Raw genomic sequence first — 20332 nt, forward strand, 5'->3', positions numbered from 1 at the left:
AATAGCTTTTCAAATAAAACCTTATGGAGATTTACTTTATTTGAATGTCCTCTGCTAGCAACATGAAGTAAATTAACACACACCAAATGCTGGAGGAACTCAGCAGGTCAGACAGCATCTATGAAAATGAATAAAATTCAACGTTTTGGGCTGAAACTCTTCTTCAGAAAGGAGGGAAGAAGACACCAGAATTAAAAAAAACTGTGCGGAGGGGAAGGAAGATAGCTAGAAAGTGATAGGTGAGGCCAGGTGTGTAGGAAAGATCAAGGGCTGCAGAGAAAGACATCTGATAGGAGAGGAGAAAGGGAAGGAGGAAGGGAACCATAGGTAATAGGTAGGTGAGAAGAGATAACAGGCTAGAGTGGGGAAGAGGAGGGAATTTTTTTTACCAGGAGGAGAAATCAATATTCATGCCATCAGGTTGGAGGCTACTTAGAAGGAATATCAGGTGTTGCTCATCCACCTTAAGGGTGGCCTCATCTTGGCACAAGATGAGGCTATGGACCAACATATAAATTAAATCTGAAAAAACTGATCCCAGATTTACTGTTTAAACAATCATTCCAGAACTGGCAATCATCACACATTAAACAGATGTTTTGTATTCTTGTTTGAGGCATTCAATACTTACATATCCCAGTTTGAAGCTGCACGCAATTGCTGAGTCAGCAGCAGGAACTGAGGGAAAAGAAATATTTTTTAAATGAGTTTCACATTCATTACATTATTTCTAACTCATTCCAACAGTATTTAAAGATAGGACATACAGTAGAAACAATGCCATGGCTTCCACAGCCATCAGTGGCAATAAATTTCCGAGATTCACCATGCTCTGGCTAAAGAAATTCCTCATTTCCATTCTAAAGGGAAGTCCCTGTGTTCTCTGGTCCTAGACTCCCCCACTATAGGAAAAATCCTTTCCATTTCTTCTCTATCTAGACCTTTCATTGAAATCCCCACTCATTCTTCCAAACTCCAGTGAGTACAGACCCAGACCCACCAAACAGTCCTCATACATTAACCTTTTCATTCCCGGAATCATTCTCATGAACTTCCTCTGGACCCTGTCCAATGTCAACACATCTTTCCGAAGATAAGACGCCCAAATCAGCTCACAATACTCTGTGTGGTCTGAACAACGCCCTCAGAATTACGTCCTTGCTTTTATATTCTAGAACTCTCAAAGTGAATGTTAAAGATGCATTTGCCTTCCTTACCACCAACACAACCTATAAGTTAAACTTTATGGAATCCTACACGAGGACTACCGAGTCCCTTTGCACCTCAGATTTCTGAACTTATTTCCCATTTAGAAAATAGCCTCGGCTATTCCTTCTGGCAAAGTGCACAACCATATACTTCCCTACACTATTTTCCATCTGCCACTTCTTTGCCCATTCTCCTAATCTGTATAATTCCTTCTGCAAACTCCCTGCTTCCTCATTATCACCTGCTCTTCCACCTATCGTTGAATTGTCTATAAACTTGGTGACAAAGCTTTCAAGCCCATCATCCAAACCATTCACATAAAACGTGGTCACAACACAGACCATTGTGAAACACTACTAGTCACTGGAAGCAAACCAGAAATGGCTCTCCAGATTCCCATTCTTTTCTCCTGCCAATCAGCCTATTCTCTATTCATGCTAGTGTCTTTCTTCTAATACCTTGTATTATTGTTAATCAGCCCCATGTGTGGCACCTAGTCAAAGGCCTTCTGAAAATCAAACTAAACAACATCCACTGGCTCTCCTTTGTCTATGCTGCCTATTACTCAGTGCTGTCCATAATAAGGTCCAGAAGTATTTCTATAGTGGCCATTTGTGGGGCTAAAATATTGTCTTTCAGTCCATCATATTCACTCAATGGCCAATTTATTAGGTACACCTTTTTAGTACTGGGTAGCGCTATGCACGTCAAGGTTCGACATGTTATGTATTCAGAGAATGCATTTCTGCACATCACCATTGTAACCCGTGGTTAGTTGAGTTACTGTCAGCCCCCTGTCACCATAAAATAATCTGGCTTTTCTCCTCAAACATCTCTCATTAACAAGGCATTTCTATCCACAGAACTGCACTCACAGGATGTTTCTTGTTTTTTTGAATCATTCTCTATAAATTCCAGAGACTGGTGTTAGTGAAAAGCCCAGATCAGCAGTTTCTGAGACACTCAAACTACGCTGTCTGGCACCAACAATCATCCCACGGTCACAGTCACTCCAATCACATTTGTTCCCTATTCTGATGTTTGGTCTGAACAAAAACTGAACCTCTTGACCATGTCTGCATGCTTTTATGCACTGAGCTGCTGCCACATGGTTGGCTGTTTAGATATTTGCATTGATGAGCAGGTGTACAGGTGTATCTAGTAAGGTGGCCACTGAGCATACAACTCCTCATCAACATAGATACTGTATTTATTATTTCAAAACTAAGCTTCAACAGCTTCAGCAGTTTGATGCATGGTGTTTCTCCAGAAATACAAAATCAGTTGGAGTCAGTAGCTGGGTAGCAGAGTTTACAGTCGTCACATAAGCCATTGTGCCCAATTATCTGGCCTGACACCCATTAACTACCACTGCAGATGTAAATCAAAATCAATAAGAGATTGCACCCCACATAACTCAATGCCCATCTCCATGTGGGGTTGTAATATGGCCAGCTCATCTGGTTACTTTCTACAGTATGCTGATTCAGTCCACTGGCTTTTGGACTTCCTCCTTTTTGATTTATTCATTAAAATTAAAGGGATGTCATTGTCAGTGCCAATGCTTAATGCCAAACACCTAATATCCCCGAATTCAGAAGGCAGTTAACAGCTAGCCACATTGCTGAGTTGCTCCTCATCTCCAAGGATGGCAGATTTCCTTCCTTCTTTAACATATGCATTGTTTTAATTGTTAGCTTCAGCTTTGAATCAATTACTAGTGAAGTACTCAGACATGCATTAGGTTAACTGCTATCCTGGTACATCCCGCATCACAAAGTAAAAGCAAGTATGATATTGAAACGGCCCCTTCGGAGCATCACAGCCATGCCAACCTTTTATCTCCATCTACACCGGTCCCCATTAGATCTGCATCCTTTGAGGCCGCGCCTATTTCTTATGCCTGCCTAAATGTCACTTAAACAGTGACTGTTTTGAACTCCATTGCTACCACTATCAGAAAGTTTCAGATACACCCTGTCCTCGTTTTTTGTTTTTTTTTGAACTTTTTTTTATTGAGTTTTCAAATAATTACAGAAATAAAAGAAAATATATGAAGAAAAATATACATACCCTCCCCCCTAACATCCCTATAGAAAAAAAAATAAAGGAGAAAAAAGAAAGAGTGCCTGGATATCGGAAGATCCCCACATGCTCCATGGAGTTCATAATAACTTTAGTATATATATTTATTTCTTTCCCCAAATAACCAATCATTTCATCTTCGGAGCACCTATATATTTAATCCTGTCTTTTGTAAATAAGGGCACCAAATTTTCAAAAATGTTTCATATTTATCTCTTAAATTATAAGTAATTTTTTCAAGTGGAATACAGCTAAAAAATTTTTATTCCAATGATCCATTCTTAAATATGTATCCGATTTCCAAGTAACTGCAATAGTCTTTTTGGCTACTGCCAGTGCAATTTTTATAAATTCTTTCTGATATTTATTCAATTTGGGTTTTGGTTTTATCCCTTCAATATCGCCTAGTAAAAATAATATTGGATTATGTGGAAGTTGTATTCCAATAATTTGTTCCAATAAAACTCTTAAATTTGTCCAAAAAGGTTGAATTTTAGAACAAGACCATGTAGAATGTAAAAAAGTACCGATTTCTTGGTTACATCGGAAACACTGATCGGATAAATTTGGGTATAATTTATTTATTTTTTGTGGTGTAATATATAATTGATGTAAAAAATTATATTGCACTAATCTTCACCGGACATTTATTGTATTTGTCATACTATCAAGACATAGTTTGATTCTTCAATTTTAATATTCAAGTCACTTTCCCATTTTTGTCTTGACTTATGGACTCCTTGTTTAATTGCCTGTTTTTGAATCAAGTCATACATATAAGAGATAAATTTTTTAATCTTTCATTTTTGAATTAAAGTTTCTACTTCATTAGATTCCGGCAATAACATTGTTTGACCTAATTTTTCTCTTAAATAAGCCCTTAGTTGGAAGTAACAAAAAAAAGTGTTATTTGATACTTTATATTTATTCTTTAATTGATCAAATGACATTAATATACCTCCTTCAAAACAATCTCCTATATATCTAATCCCTTTTTGAAACCAATTATATAAAAGTTGATTATCCATTGTAAAAGGAATAAGTCTATTTTGAATTAAGGATCTCTTTGCTAATAAAGATTTCTTTGTCTCATCATCAACATTTATCTTATTCCATAAGTCAATCAAATGTTTTAATTTAGGAGATTCTTTCTTTTCCTGTATCCATTTAGATTCCCATTTATATATAAAATCTTCTGGTGTATTTTCTCCTATTTTATCTAGTTCTATTCTAATCCATGCCGGTCTATCTTTCTCAAAAAAAGATGCAATAAATCTAAGTTGATTTGCTTTATAATAATTCTTAAAATTTGGAAGTTGTAACCCTCCTAGATCAAATTTCCATGTCAATTTTTCCAACGATATTCTTGACATCTTACCTTTCCAAAGAAACTTCCTCACACATTTGTTTAACTCTTGAAAAAACTTCTGGGGTAGTTGTATTGGTAATGATTGAAATAAGTATTGTAGTCTAGGGAATATATTCATTTTTATGGTATTTACTCTACCTACTAATGTTATTGGTAATACCATCCATTTATCAAGATCTTCTTGAATTTTTTTCAGCAATGGCAAGTAATTTAATTTATGTAAGTTCTTTATATCATTATCAACTCTTATACCTAAATATTTTATACCATTTGCCGGCCATCTAAATTGAGTTATTAATCGACATTGACTATAATCTCCTTTAGTAAGAGGTAAAATTTCACTTTTATCCCAATTTATTTTATAACCTGATATTTTCCCATATTCTTCTAATCTATAGGATAATTTAGGCAACAAGTCCAATGGGCTTGCTAAATAAAGCAGAACATCATCAGCAAATAAGTTAATCTTATATTCTTCCTGATTAACTCTGAAACCTTTAATACCTGGGTCCATTCTAATTAATTCAGCTAATGGTTCTATCGCCAACACGAATAAAGCAGGTGATAATGGACAACCTTGTCTCGTTGACCTTGTTAATTGAAATGGTGTTGAAATTTGACCATTTGTCACTACTTTAGCTTTGGGATTAGTATTCAAGGTTTTAATCCATTTTATAAAAGATGCTCCTAATCCATATTTTTCCAATACTTTAAATAAAAAAATCCCATTCCAATCTATCAAATGCTTTCTCTGCATCTAAAGCAACTGCCACACTCATTTCCTCCCTCTTTTGCGCCAAATGAATTATACTAAATAACCGAGTTACATTATCTGCTGATTGTCTCTTTTTAATAAATCCTGTTTGATCCATATGTACTAATTTTGGTAAGTATTTAGGTAATCTGTTAGATAAGATTTTTGCTATTATTTTATAATCAGTGTTTAATAAAGAAATAGGTCTATATGATGCTGGCTTTAAAAGATCTCTATCTTCTTTTGGCAATACTATTAAAATAGCTGTCGAAAAAGATTCTGGAAGTTTATGCGTTCTTTCTGCTTGATGTTTTAACTCCATAAAAGGAGGAATTAATAAATCTTTAATTTTTTTTATAAAATTCAGGCGGAAAACCATCTTCTCCTGGAGATTTATTACTTTGAAGTGAGCCTAGGGCTTCTTCGACCTCTTTCAATGTAAAAGGCATATCTAATCCCTTCTGTTCTTCCGTATTTAATTTTGGAAGAGTTATTTGTGATAAAAACCTTTCTATCTCAACATTATCATTTTGTGATTCTGATTTATACATCTCAGAATAAAAATTCTTAAAAGTTTCATTAATTTCTAAAGGTTTATAAGTAATTTTATTTACTCTTGTTCGAATTGCATTTATTGTTTTAGAAGTCTGGTCTGTTTTTAACTGCCATGCAAGGACCTTATGTGATCTTTCACCGAGTTCATAATATCTCTGTTTAGTTCTCATAATTGCTTTTTTTTATTTGATATGTCTGGAGTAGATTATATTGTAACTTATTAATAAGTTGTCTTTGTTTTTCTTCTGTCATATTTCTTTGAGATTCTTTTTCTAATTTTGTAATCTCTTTTTCCAATTGATCTATCATATATTCCTTCTTAAATTTAGAAGTATAACTTATTATCTGACCTGTCAAATATGCCTTCATTGCTTCCCACAATATAAATTTATAATCAACTGAATGTGAATTTGTATCTAAAAAGAACTGAATCCGCTTTTTCACAAAATCACAAAAATCTTGATGTTTTAGTAATATTGAATTAAATCTCCATCTATAAATTGATTCCTCTTTATCTGTCATTATCATTGTCATTATCAAAGGAGAATGATCTGACAATATTCTCGCTTTATATTCCACATTTTTCACTCTATCTTGAATATTCGTTGATAATAGGAAAAAATCTATCCTTGAATATGTTTTATGTCTATTTAAATAAAATGAATAATCTCTTTCTTTTGGATTAATTCTTCTCCATATATCAATCAAATTTAAGTCTTTCATCAATGATAGAGTTAATTTTACTACTTTTGATTTTGTGACAACCTTTGTTGATCTATCTAAAACAGGATCTAGACAAAAGTTAAAATCTCCACCTATTAATATTTTGTCATGTGCGTTAGCCAAATTCAAAAAGACCTCTTCTATAAATTTTACATCATTTTCATTTGGTGCATAAATATTCATAAGAGTCCATAGTTCTCAAAAAATTTGACAATGTATAATTACATATCTCCCCGCCGAATCAATTAATACGTTTTGTATTTTAATTGGTAAATTTTTATTAACCAAAATTGCAACTCCTCTCGCCTTTGAATTAAATGAAGCTGCAATAACATTTCCAACCCAGTCTCTTTTTAATTTCTGATGTTCTATGTCTGTTAAATGTGTTTCTTGTAAAAAAAGCTATATCTGGTTTCATTTTTTTTAATGTATGTTAAAATTCTTTTTCTTTTTCTTTTCATTAAGCCCATTAACATTAAAACTTAAAAAATTCATTTTTTAATGTATGTTAAAATTCTTTTTCTTTTTCTTTTCATTAAGCCCATTAACATTAAAACTTAAAAAATTCATTATTTTAATGTATGTTAAAATTCTTTTTCTTTTCATTAAGCCCATTAACATTAAAACTTAAAAAATTCAGTAAATTAGTCATTATTTTTAATTATGTTACTCCAATCTATAATAATACCTAATCTTTCAACTTTCGTGGTATCTTGGGAAATCTTTTTAAAATTCTCCATGTTGCTATGTGTGTCCCCACCGATCATCCAGGCAGAAAGATAGAAGAAAAATAGAGTATAAAGAAAAAAACAAAATACCCCCCTACTAATGTTGTGAAAAAAAAAGAACACAACATTATCCCCCTCTGTTGTACAGGTCATGGCGATCGCCATGATTACACATGTGAATCCCGCAGTAACCGATCCAAAGCTCCCCAGCCCCCCCGCAACATAAAAAAGTATATATATAAGAAGAAAAAAAATACTATTCTCAATTAGTATTTCTGAAATTTTGCTTTTCTCCCCTGTATCATCCTTAAATGTCCATCACTTCCGTTCACTGTCTCTATCTTCATCTTTAATCCATTACGCTTGGAAGTCTCTATGTATAATTAGCGAATAGATGGAAGTTTTTGTGCGAACTCCTCCACTTCTCGATAATCGTTAAAAAACTTCTTTTTCCCTCCTCCAAAAAAATTATCAGTGTTGCTGGGTGACGCATTATAAATTTATAACCCTTTTCCCATAAGACTTTTTTCGCTGGGTTAAGTTCGTTCTTTTTCTTCAAAAGGTTATAACTTATATCAGGATAAAAAAGAACTGCCTTCCCTGCTATCATCAATGGCCCGTTTCTCTTTTTGGCACATTGGGCAGCCGCCTTCAGGATCTTTTCTTTATCTTGGTATCTTAAGCATTTTATCAAAATTGATCGTGGATTTTGATCAACTTGAGGTCTTGACCTTAAGGCTCGATGAGCCCTTTCAATCTCAATTAGAGTTTCTCCTTCCATTTCCAATTTTTCAGGGATCCATTTTTGAAAAAAATTTTTTGGATCTTCTCCTTCTATATCTTCTTTAACTCCAACAATTTTAATATTGTTTCGTCTACTAAAATTTTCAAGCTTATCAATTTTTTCCATAAATTGTTTTCTTTCTGATGTCCAGGCAGTAGTATCATCTTCCATTTTATTCATTCTTTCAACTATGTCTTCTGTTGTAGTTTCCAAATCTATAATTCTCTTTTTCATTTTTTCCTGTCTTTTTGTCATTTTATCAAACATAATCATATTTGTCATTTTTCTTTTGATTACTTTTAATGCATCTAATTTACGCATTATTTGCATCAAAGTCTTTTCTATATTTCCAGAAAAACTTTTACCTCCATCTTCGTCTGATTTTTCCAGAGAATCTGACTCTCCCTCAGATTCACTTTCACTTTTGGTTTCAGTCGTAACTGGGATTTGTAGTTCTGGTTGCTCTCGTTTGCACATGCTCCTTCCTTCACGTTTGCGCAGTTCTTGTTGGACTTTTTCTTTAGGATTGATCGATGTTGCCGCAGTTTCCTGTTCTGTATCGCCGGAGGTGAAATGTACCTGAGCCCGCGGTTCTTTGGCAGAAGTGGGCCTTGATTCTGTTCCAACTTGCGTTGCTTTCACGGTAGTAGTTTTCTTCATCTTCTGTTTGTGAGGCATAACTTGAAACAATCCGGAGTAGTTTATAAGTAACTTTTAGAAAGTATTGACTAACTTTTCTTCACTTAAACATTAATTTATTGATTTTTTACAGGAGAGCTGGGTTCCAGCGTCATCACGTGATGTCCCCCCCTGTCCTCGTTATATGCAGGGGATACGTTCCTCGCAGTCGATGCATAATATGAATAATTATTTAAATGGAGAAAATAGGGATACGTTCCAGAGGGCTTCGTAAATATGTGTTATCTGTAATTTATTCACATTTTCATACCAATACAACACAAAAGCAGAACCACAAGGCAACATTCATATTGTATTTCTTCAATTTAAGGTAATATTCAACATAATAAATCATAGAAAGTTAACGCAGTCTTGTCATCCTTACTTATGTAAGTGCATTTCGGCATACGCTTCCAAAAAAGCCCGGTCTCGTCTGCGTTAAACACCTGCTTTGCTGTGATGCCTGACTCAGCTATTGTAGCCCGCAAAGGGTAACCTTCAGCAGCTTCATGGTCAGCACTAGCTTGCTCACCACACACAGCTAAGTTGTGAAGCCTGTGACGATTAACAAACTTAGAAAACCATCTCCTACTTGCATTAAAGCTAACAATATCACTTGACACTTCCTCACTAGCCTCTGAACAAAGGCGACCATCAATTTCCAAAGTTTTCACACGAAGATGATCGGAACTGTTTTTTCCTTTGTTTCATGCTCAACGTACAAACTCAATTTTTGTCATAATCGGGTTATGCACTTTGGTAACAATCTTTGAAGACACTTGTGATGAATCAATCATTGCACTTTTTATTTTCTCAGCAGTTTTCTTTACCTTTCTGATGGTGTACTCACCCAGGCCAAGGCAGCATCCCAGAGCTGTGTTACCTTCAACTGGCACAGCCCTGTTTATAATTTCCAACTTTTTTCCAAGTGTTAAAGGGGTTCTCTGCTGCATGGCTGATGGCCCAGGACTTGAAATCGGACACTTAGGAGGCATAGTTAAATATTTCAAGCACAAAATCACTGCCCCGTAGGTAATAACAACAGAAGTTTAAGAGCGCAAGATGGCACATCCACACGTTGCCAAAACCAATGCGAGACTGGCGGGGGTGAGACTGTGAGGTGTGCACACGGGACTTGTATTGGCGAGAAAGCGGTGCTTCTCGTCCCAACAGCCTCACATAACTGTAAGTTTTGGATGCAAATAAGGAGAAATTGGTAGAAATAGGTTCGATGCATAACTGTGAATCCGCATTGTCTGAAGACGCATATAATGAGGATAGGATGCACCATCCATGCCCTGTATAAATCCCCGTTAAGTCATTTATCTCTTCCCTTAAACCTGTGCCCTCTTGTTTTTGATAGCCCTACCATGAGAAAAAGATTCTGGCAACAGATTTCAAATCAGTAAGGATGGATAGCAACACGTCTATCATGATTATTCTAAGTTGTTGCATCCTATGCCCCCTGTGCTCCATGTACGCTCACGAATGAATGGTCAGATTCTGTTCTAACTCCATCTACAAAGTCTGTACTGGGTCATATCTCAAATAACGATGAGCCTGAGTGCAGGAAGGAGATGAAATTTATTGACATAGTAAAACAAAGAAGTTGGTCATTGACTTCAGAAAAGGAGCAGTATTTACCGATGCATCATAGAAAGTATTCAATCTGGATGTATAATGGCCTGGATCTGGCAATTGCACTAAAACTGACTGCAAAAAGTTGTGGACACAACTCAGTACATCACAGAAACCAGTATCCCCTTTATGGAGGTTGTTACTGCCTTAGTGAAGTAGCCAGCATAATCAAAGGCTTTACCCACACCAGACATTCTCTCTTTCCCCTCTCCCATCTGAAAGAAGGATAACTTCTACACCACTGTGATCTTGTATGATAAGCTGGATCCCTAACCTCACAATTTACCTTGTACTTTATTGCTTACTTGCATTGTTACTTTAATTGTTTTACTTTAATCTGTTTGAACAGTATTCAACACAAGGTTTTCACTGTATCTTGGTATATGTTACAATAATAAACTACAGCAACACACACAAAATGCTGGAGGAACTCAGCAGGCCAGGCAGCACCTACGGAAGAGTAAACAATAGGCGTTTTGGGCCAAGACCTTTCATCAGGACTGGCAGGTGCCCAGGGTCTTAGCCCAAAACATCTCTTTTCCATAGATACTGCCAGGCCTGCTGAGTTCCTCCAGCATTGTGTGTGTGTTGCTTTCGATTTCCAGCATCTGCAGAATTTCTGATGTTTGTAATACTAAACAAATATCAACATCCCATACCAATACCTCCTACAATTTTATACATCTCTCACAGGTCGCTCATCAGTCACCTTTTCTTCAAGGAGAACAAACCCTTTCCAAGCAAACTCACCATTAAACTCTGAGACCTAGGAGTTAACACCTCCCACTGCAACTGAATCCTTGACTTCCTGTCTAAGAGACTGCAGTCAGTAAGGATAGGCAGCAACATCTCTACCACAATTATTCTCAACACTGGTGCTCTACAAAGTTGCATCCTCAGCTCCCTAATCTACTCCCTGTACGCACACAAATGCATGGCCAGATTTTATTTTAATCCATCTACAAGTTTGCAGATGATACCACCAGAGTGGGTCGTATCTCAAATAATGATGAGTTAGAGTATAGGAAGAAGAGAAGAGTGTTCAATAACATGCTATCATGAGAACAGTCTTTCTCTCAACTTAAGTAAAATAAAAGAACTGATCATTGACCAGGAAGGGGGCAAGGAACATGGTCCTATCCACATCAAACATGCCAAGGTTAAGGGGGGGTGGAGAACTCCAAGCTCCTATGAAACAGCATCGCCAATAACCTGTCCTGTTTCTACCACATAGACGTCACAGCCAAGAGAGATCACAAATGCCTCTACTTTGTCAGGAATGGCCCAATTAACCCTTACAAATTTTTATCAATGCTTCAAAGAAAGCATCTTATATTTTGCCTTATTTTGTTATCAGGATGATAATGTGGTAAATTGGACAAGCAAATTTTGCAGATGACATCAAGACTGGGGGCATATTGGACACCGAAACACGATCTTCATCAGATAAGAAAATGGGCAGAAAGATGGCATGTGGAATTTAATGCAAATGACTGTGAGGTGTTACACCTTCGGAGGACAAAGCAGGATAGGACTTACACAGTGAACAGCAGGGCACTAAGGAATGTGATAAAAAGAGGATTGTGTTACAGACAGATAAGTTTGTAAATAGAGCTCTTAGCACATTGGCCTTCATATATCAAAGTACTGAGTACAGGATTTCAGAAGTTATAATGAACTTTATGTCATCGGTGAGGCCTAATTTAGAATATTGCATGCTGCTCTTTTCACATACTTTTGAGAAATTTATCATTAAGACTGAAAAAATTCACAAAGATGTTGTCAGAACTTGGGGACCTGAGCAAGAGGGATTTTATTCCCTAGACTTAGGAGAATGAGAGGCGATTTTATAGAGATACAGTATACAAAATTACGGGGGGGGGGGGGGCATAAATAGGATAAATGAAAGTAGGCTTTTTCCACTGACATTAGCTAAGACAAGAACTGGCGGTCATGGGTTAAAGATGAAATGTGAAATATTTAAGGGGAACGTGAGAAAGAACCTCTTCACTCAGAGAGTGGCGAGTCCAGTGGATATGCTGCATGTGACTTTGATTTCAACACTTAAGAGAAGTTTGGATAGGAGGGGTGTGGAGGGCTATGGTTCAGGTGCAGATTGATAGAACGAGGCAGAATTATCATTTCTCATGGTCTAAGGGACTGTTTTTATGCTGTAGTGTTCTATCACTCTATCTGGAGGCATTACGACATTTTATAGCAACTGCTCCGTCCATGGCAACAAGAAACTGCAGAGTTGTGGACACAGCCCGGTAATCACACATATAAGGCTTCACTCTTTGGCTCCGTCAGTAAAGCAGCCAGCCTAATCAAAGAGACCACCCACCCTGGACATCCTCTCTTCATCCCTCTTCCTTGGACAGAAAATACAAAAGCATGGCTCAAGACAGTTTCTTTATCGGATGCACTTCATTTTGCATCCAATCCCATTTCCATTCATAACACTATGGCATGTGGAACTGATATGTTATCACACTCAGACAGCACTATATAGATTGTTGGCTAGGAAGAACTACAGTCTACAATTCATTGAATTTCAATGAATCAAGGACAATAGAAGCAGACAGAATAATTGTCTTTGTTCTTGCCATGAAGGAGGAGATGGAGACTGCATTTTATGAAGAAATTCTGTGTTCTCCATTTTGTGCGCTAAAGTCATTTGGTTTGATCAGTATTTTAAAGCAGGCACAATGATATATAACCATATAACAATTACAGCATGGAAACAGGCCATCTCAGCCCTTCTAGTCCATGCTGAACGCTTACTCTCACCCAGTCCCACCGACCTGCACTCAGCCCATAACCCTCCAATCCTTTCCTGTCCATATACCCAACCAATTTTACTTCAAATGACAATACTGAACCTGTCTCTACCACTTCGACTGGAAGCTCGTTCCACACAGCGACCACTCTATGAGTAAAGAAGTTCCCCCTCGTGTTACCCCTAAACTTTTGCCCCCTAACTCTCAACTCATGTCCTCTTGTTTGAATCTCCCCTACTCTCAATGGAAAAAGCCTATCCATGTCAACTCTATCCATCCCCCTCATAATTTTAAATACCTCTATCAAGTCCCCCCTTAACTTTCTACACTCCAAAGAATAAAGATCTAACTTGCTTAACCTTTCTCTGTAACCTAGGTGCTGAAACCCAGGTAACATTCTAGTAAATCTCCTCTGTACTCTCTCTATTTTGTTGACATCTTTCCTATAATTCGGTGACCAGAACTGTACACAATACTCCAAATTTGACCTCACCAATGCCTTGTACAATTTTAACATTACATCCCAACTCCTATACTCAATGCTCTGATTTATAAAGGCCAGCATACCAAAAGCTTTCTTCACCACCCTATCCACATGAGATTCCACCTTCAGGGAACTATGCACCATTATTCCTAGATCACACTGGTCTGCTGCATTCTTCAATGCCCTACCATTTACCACGTATGTCCTATTTGGATTATTCCTACCAAAATGTAGCACCTCACACTTATCAGCATTAAACTCCATCTGCCATCGCTCAGCCCACTCTTCTAACTGGCCTAAATCTCTCTGCAAGCTTTGAAAACCTATTTCATTATCCACAACGCCACCTATCTTACTATCATCTGCATACTTACTGATCCAATTTACCACCCCATCATCCAGATCATTAATGTATAGGACAAACAACATTGGACCCAGTACAGATCCCTGAGGCACACCACTAGTCACCGACCTCCAACCTGACAAACAGTTATCCACCACTACTCTCTGGCATCTCCCATCCAGCCACTGTTGAATCCATTTTATTACTTCAATATTAATACCTAATGATTGAACCTTCCTAACTAACCTTCCATGCAGAACCTTGTCAAAGGCCTTACTGAAGTCCATATAGACAACATCCACTGCTTTACCCTCGTCAACTTTCCTAGTAACCTCTTCAAAAAATTCAATAAGATTTGCCAAACATGACCTTCCACGCACAAATCCATGTTGACTGTTCTTAATCAGACCCTGTCTATCCAGTTAATTATATATACCATCTCTAAGAATACTTTCCATTAATTTACCCACCAGTGACATCAAACTTACAGGTCTATAATTGCTAGGTTTATTCTTAGAATCCTTTTTAAACAATGGAACAACATGAGCAATACACCAATCCTCTGGCACCATCCCTGTTTCTAATGACATTTGAAATATTTCTACACTAACTTCCCTCAAGGTCCTATGGAATATCCTGTCAGGACCCGGAGATTTATCCACTTTTATATTCCTTAAAAGCACCGGTACTTCCTTCTCTTTAATCATCATAGTTTCCATAACTTCCCTACTTGTTTCCATTACCTTACACAATTCAATATCCTTCTTCTTAGTGAATACCGAAGAAAAGAAATTGTTCAAAATCTCCCCCATCTCTTTTGGCTCCACACATAGCTGTCCACCCTGATTATCTAAAGGACCAATTTTATCCATCACCATCCTTTTGCTATTAATATAACTGTAGAAACCCCTTGAATTTATTTTCACCTTACTTGTCAAAGCAACCTCATAGCTTCTTTTAGCTTTTCTAATTTCTTTCCTAAGATTCTTCTTACATTCTTTATATTCCTCGAGCACCTCATTTACTCCATGCTGCCTATACTTATTGTCGATCTCTCTCTTCTTCCGAACCAAGTTTCCAATATCCCTTGAAAACCATGGCTCTCTCAAACTTTTAACCTTTCCTTTCAACCTAACAGGAACATAAAGATTTTGTATCCTCAAAATTTCACCTTTAAATGACCTCCATTTCTCTATTACATCCTTCCCATAAAACAAATTGCCCCAATCCACTCCTTCTAAATCCTTTCGCATCTCCTCAAAGTTAGCCTTTCTCCAATCAAAAATCTCAACCCTGGGTCCAGTCCTATCCTTCTCCATAATTATACTGAAACTAATGGCATTGTGATCACTGGACCCAAAGTACTCCCCAACACATACTTCCGTCACCTGACCTATTTCATTCTCTAACAGGAGATCCAACACTGCCCTCTTGTCCCTCCGATTCTATCATACCTGAAGCAACGAAATCCAGGTAATCTCCAGGATGTCTCAGGTAATCTGCTGAACCAGGAATAATTTCCAAATAAGAATTATTTGTACGGAGTTCTTTGGTTGGATATAACATACAGGTTTGTGACTGCTTGGGACAGTATTTGCTGATTCAAGCTGGTTGTTAATTGAGGACAAACAGCCATAAATTACTGATTGTCACCTGCTGGGAAGAGAGCAATAAATCGATGCTGGTCTGAGGCAGAGACAATAAAAAGTTGTTAACGGTCAGACTCTTGGCCCACACCAAATGATGGTGGAATAATTGGTAAGGAATGTATATAAAACCATATGCTTCAGGTGTGCTGCAGTGATGACTCTTCAGCAACTAGAGAGCAACAATCATGGATGAGAAGAACCCCACAGACATGTGGTGATTCGAAATGGGATGACGAGGAACATGGAAGGTTACAGAAAACTTGGTAGGTGTGCACACAGCTATTTCATTGTGTAAGTTCACATGTTCTTCTGTTGAGACTATAAAGGTACCTTTCAGTAATTAAAGGTTCTCTCTGTGCCTCCCTGATCATAATTACAAAGGGTGGCTCTGGTATCAGAATTAGCAACCCTGCTGTGGACTTGAGAATAGATCTCTCCATCAGCAGGAAACTCAAGCCGGACCATGTGGGTGAGAAACAGAGATCTGGGGCTGGATAGTTAGTTAGTATAAACCCAGGAACAATAATTTAGGGAATTCTGTGTCCAGTGGGCTTGGATTGTTTTCATGGGAGGGAATTCCTCCAGAAGTACATATTGAGGAGATGGCCACAATATGGGGAGTAGCTGAACACAGCAGCGCTGAAGGAGGCGAAGCTCTTCATAAAATTGCCAAAGTGAAATCATTAGTCAAACAATTTAAGCAGCTACTGAAGTCTGAGGACTTAAAAGGATATCGGCCAAAACCCGACACTGAACAAGATAGGTTACAACAGGAAATCCTGCAATGCTGGCAAAAAGCTGAAGCCGAGCGAGGTAGATTACAGCAGCAAATGCCAGAATATCAGTGAGAAACTAAGTACAGATTAGAGAAGAAGGGAAAAACCCTTAAGGGAAAAGTTATTGATTTGCAGGGATTCAGTGCATTTGAACCAATTGCAGTTGGTGTGAGAGGTTGGTTAAAGAACGGAGTAAAAGGGAAGAAGCAGCCAATTCAGCTCAGAGCCAGGTGGAGAAATTAAGGAAACAGTTCAGTGATTTAAAAGCAGCTATAAATGTGATACAGAAATCAATTTCCGTAAAGAGAAGTAAGACTACTGATCATACAAAGTGTTTAAAACAGATACAAAAGCTGTTGGACCAAATTGCTGCACAGACAGGAATGACATTTGTTTTTGGATCTGAAAGAGGGAAGGAGGATGAATACAGAGATAATAATTGGCATGATTTAGAATATAGGGCAACCAGATATGTTCATGATGAGAAGCCTCCATCCAAATGCCTCCCATCAATCTTACTGATATTCAATCGGTAAGAGTCTTTGCTACTGACAGCATGATTAGCTCCCCTAGTTAATTACGATCAGAGAGGGTGGAGCTGGGGCAGGAAATCAAAACCAGAATATAACATTCATTACACCATTTGGGATACAGCAGCTGAGGGATATTGCTAAGGATATCAGGATTTAAAGGCCCGGGGACAATCCTAGGGAACTGCTCCAAGCAATTAGTTAGGAGAAAGCAACACATGGGCTTAATGGTGCCAAATAAAGAAGATAGATTATAATGTGCTCGCATCTAAACATACGCTCAGCTTTCTAGAAACACAGTGACATGTTGGGAGAACAAATGAGGAGTGAATGTGATACTGACAGTTATGGGTAACAACAGTGAGGACATAATATTTGAGTTACATAAATGTTACCAGAGTAAAGGAGAACACTCGGTGCAATGCGGATGGGGCTCCAAGCGGTGTACGCATCAACACTTGGAGCTAGAGCTCACAAACAGACGAGCAAGAACATTAGTGTCTCGTAGCACCAACAAATCTAAAAAATGCTGGGACTGTTTGTTCCCAGTGACCCTACACATACTGAGGCATGGGTACTAGGAAAATGATCAGAGCATGAGAGAAGGAAGTGGGGGAGCTGGGAACACTCCAGAGGCAGTTAAAGCATATTCCCTTCAAGAAAATACATGGGCTATTGTGTGGGGAAATGCCGGTCAGACAAAAGCCAGCAAAGCAGTTGTAGAAGGGAAGTAACACAGCGCTGGAATGCACCTTCGCCCAATCAAGGAAGCTGTTGTCGGGGGCAGTACAGCACTCAAATCTGCTGTTTCAGATGTGGTCATAGAGGTGGTTATGCTCAGAACTGTACAGAAGGCAGTTCATGTGATTTAAATCCTAACAAAATCAGACATTGGAAGTTACTGAAGAATCCACATATGTTGGAATTTTGGTTAACATGGGGATTTCATGCTTTAAACGTGAATGTTATTTACCTGTGCATGATGAGTAACTTGCAACATTTCTTTGTTTTAAAGGCTTTGTAACACATTTACTTAGTTTTGTCAGACTGTAACTGAATACTATGGTAACGGTTTAACCCTTACGAGCAAGAGGTTTTCTAAAATGTTTTAAAGCGTAAATAGTTAGCATCTTTCAAGTCTGTAAAGTATGGCCACACTAAGTTCCTTCTGGGGGGAGTGGCGGGGGAGTGAGTGTGAGCGTTATGATATACTTGTTGATGCACTCTTAAGCAGACGACTAAAGTTGGTGCGCATGTGCTGTTGTTTTTATCTGAAATATGTCTCAAAACGTGGCAGCAGTGGTGCTCAGAAAATTGCTTTTTTCAACTGCAGTGCCCGATTTTTTCATCTTGCAGATGGCAGCATGATAATAGCACAACTCTGAAACATCTGAGGGTGAGTGTAAGAGTAGAAAAATGTCAACCGAGACGAGCAACCAGCCACAAGGAGAGACGGGTGCAGTAGCAATGCCTGGAGGTGAGATAGCAGAATCTCAGAGGCACGCAGCACCCACGGGCAACCCCATGCCGGGGAACCAAAGTCGGGGCAGAAGTCCTCCCCAGTCAGCGGCATTCACCTGCCACCAACCATGACGATCAACCGCGGACTGATAGATGGAAGACATGGCGGCAGATGTGGGCTAACTACAGTGTCGTAGCACAACTGCACAAACAAGTTCCGGCATATCAGACGGCATTATTTTTGCACACAATTGGACCGTCAGGACGAGGTCTACAACAGTTTTGTGTTTGCAGATGAGGCTGAAAGTCAAGACCTTACAAAGATTTTAGCTACATTTGACAGATATGCTCTCGGTGAAAAAAATGAGAAATATGAACGGTACTTGTGCAACAAGAACAAGGTGAGATCTTTGAATCGTTTCTTGCCGGCCTTAGATCTCTTGCAAGGACAGGTAATTTTTGCTCGTGTATGCTGAGAGACAAGCAACAATGCCCAGCATATGGACAGGTGTGCAAGGCGTGTGGCATTCGAAATCACTTTGCAAAGGTATGCAAACAGAAGCCCATGCATGGGGTGGAAGCACAAAGCGATGACCAAACCGACAGCGACAGCAGCACTGAGTTTATCGACAATGTCATACTGGTGGTCAACAGTTTGACGACAAAGGATGATGTATTCGCACAGATGCTCATCAATGGAAAGCCAATAGACTTCCAAGTCAACAGCGAGGTGAGTATTAACATTTTACCCCGCAAATTCATGGAGGGAGTAGATCACACACTAAGACAATGCACCAAAAAGCTGATGATGTGGAACAAGACCACCACGGATGCAGAAGGGATGTGCAGAGTGAAATTGCGTAACCCCATGACGAACCGCAAGTATTCTGTTGAATTTGTCGTGGTCACTGACGACTTTACACCATTGCTGGGAAGCAGGGCCGGCCAACAAATGAAGCTGATTACAGTCAACGATGACGACCTTCGCAGGGTGCATGTATCTACATTCAAAGAAAAACAATGCTCACCAGAAGAACGTTATGTAGAGGTGTTCGATGATGCACTCGAGGAGCTTCCGGGTGCAGCCCACCTGCAGACTGATGAGGAAGTTCAACCCACAGCGTTACCCCCACGATGTTTACGTCAACCACAAGGTGATAGCTCCAGTCCATGAACCTACAAGATGGGTTAGCCAGCTAGTGGTCACAGAGAAGAACAGTGATCTTCATATATGCATTGACCCTCGACCATTGAACAAAGCACTGAGGACAGAACACTACCCCCTTCCGGTGATAGAGGACATTCTGCCAGATCTTGACCAGGGTAAGGTTTTCAGCAAAATTGATATGAGTTCTGCATTCTGGCAACTGAAATTAGACAGTGAATCAAGCGTGCTCACCACCTTCAACACACCTTTCAGGCGGTATAGACGGCTCAGTCTTCCATTTGGAACCAGTGTTTCATCAGAGATCTTCCAGCGCAGACTGCATCAGGCGCTGGAAGGACTACCGGGAGTGATCTGCATCGCAGACAATATTCTGGTGTACGGAGAAGGGGAAACGCAGGGAAAGGCGATCGCTGATCACGATGTGAAACTTGAGCAGCTATTACAGCGTCATGCAGATCAGGCTCAACAAGAACAAATCTGTCTTCAGAGCAACAGAGATACCCTTTTTGGGGAATCTCATCACAAGTGAGGGACTTCAGCCTGATCCTAAAAAGGTCGCTGATGTTCTCAATATGCCAGCGCCCATGGATGTGCAGGGAGTGCAGCGATTGATCGGAT

At 38.6% G+C, this 20332-nt stretch overlaps 1 protein-coding gene across 15 annotated transcripts in view; it reads right to left on the reverse strand.

Moving 5' to 3' along the window:
• ulk4 (unc-51 like kinase 4) overlaps positions 1–20332 on the reverse strand; it is a 712463-nt gene that overhangs the window by 554304 nt on the left and 137827 nt on the right. For all 15 annotated transcript variants that reach the window (XM_059945716.1, XM_059945717.1, XM_059945718.1 and 12 more), the window contains one exon: positions 632–678. In XM_059945716.1, the coding sequence (XP_059801699.1) occupies positions 632–678 (47 nt within the window). The remainder of the gene's footprint in view (positions 1–631; positions 679–20332) is intronic.

The sequence above is a fragment of the Hypanus sabinus genome, chromosome 20, assembly GCF_030144855.1.
Source record: "Hypanus sabinus isolate sHypSab1 chromosome 20, sHypSab1.hap1, whole genome shotgun sequence".
NCBI classification, from domain to species: Eukaryota; Metazoa; Chordata; class Chondrichthyes; order Myliobatiformes; family Dasyatidae; genus Hypanus; species Hypanus sabinus.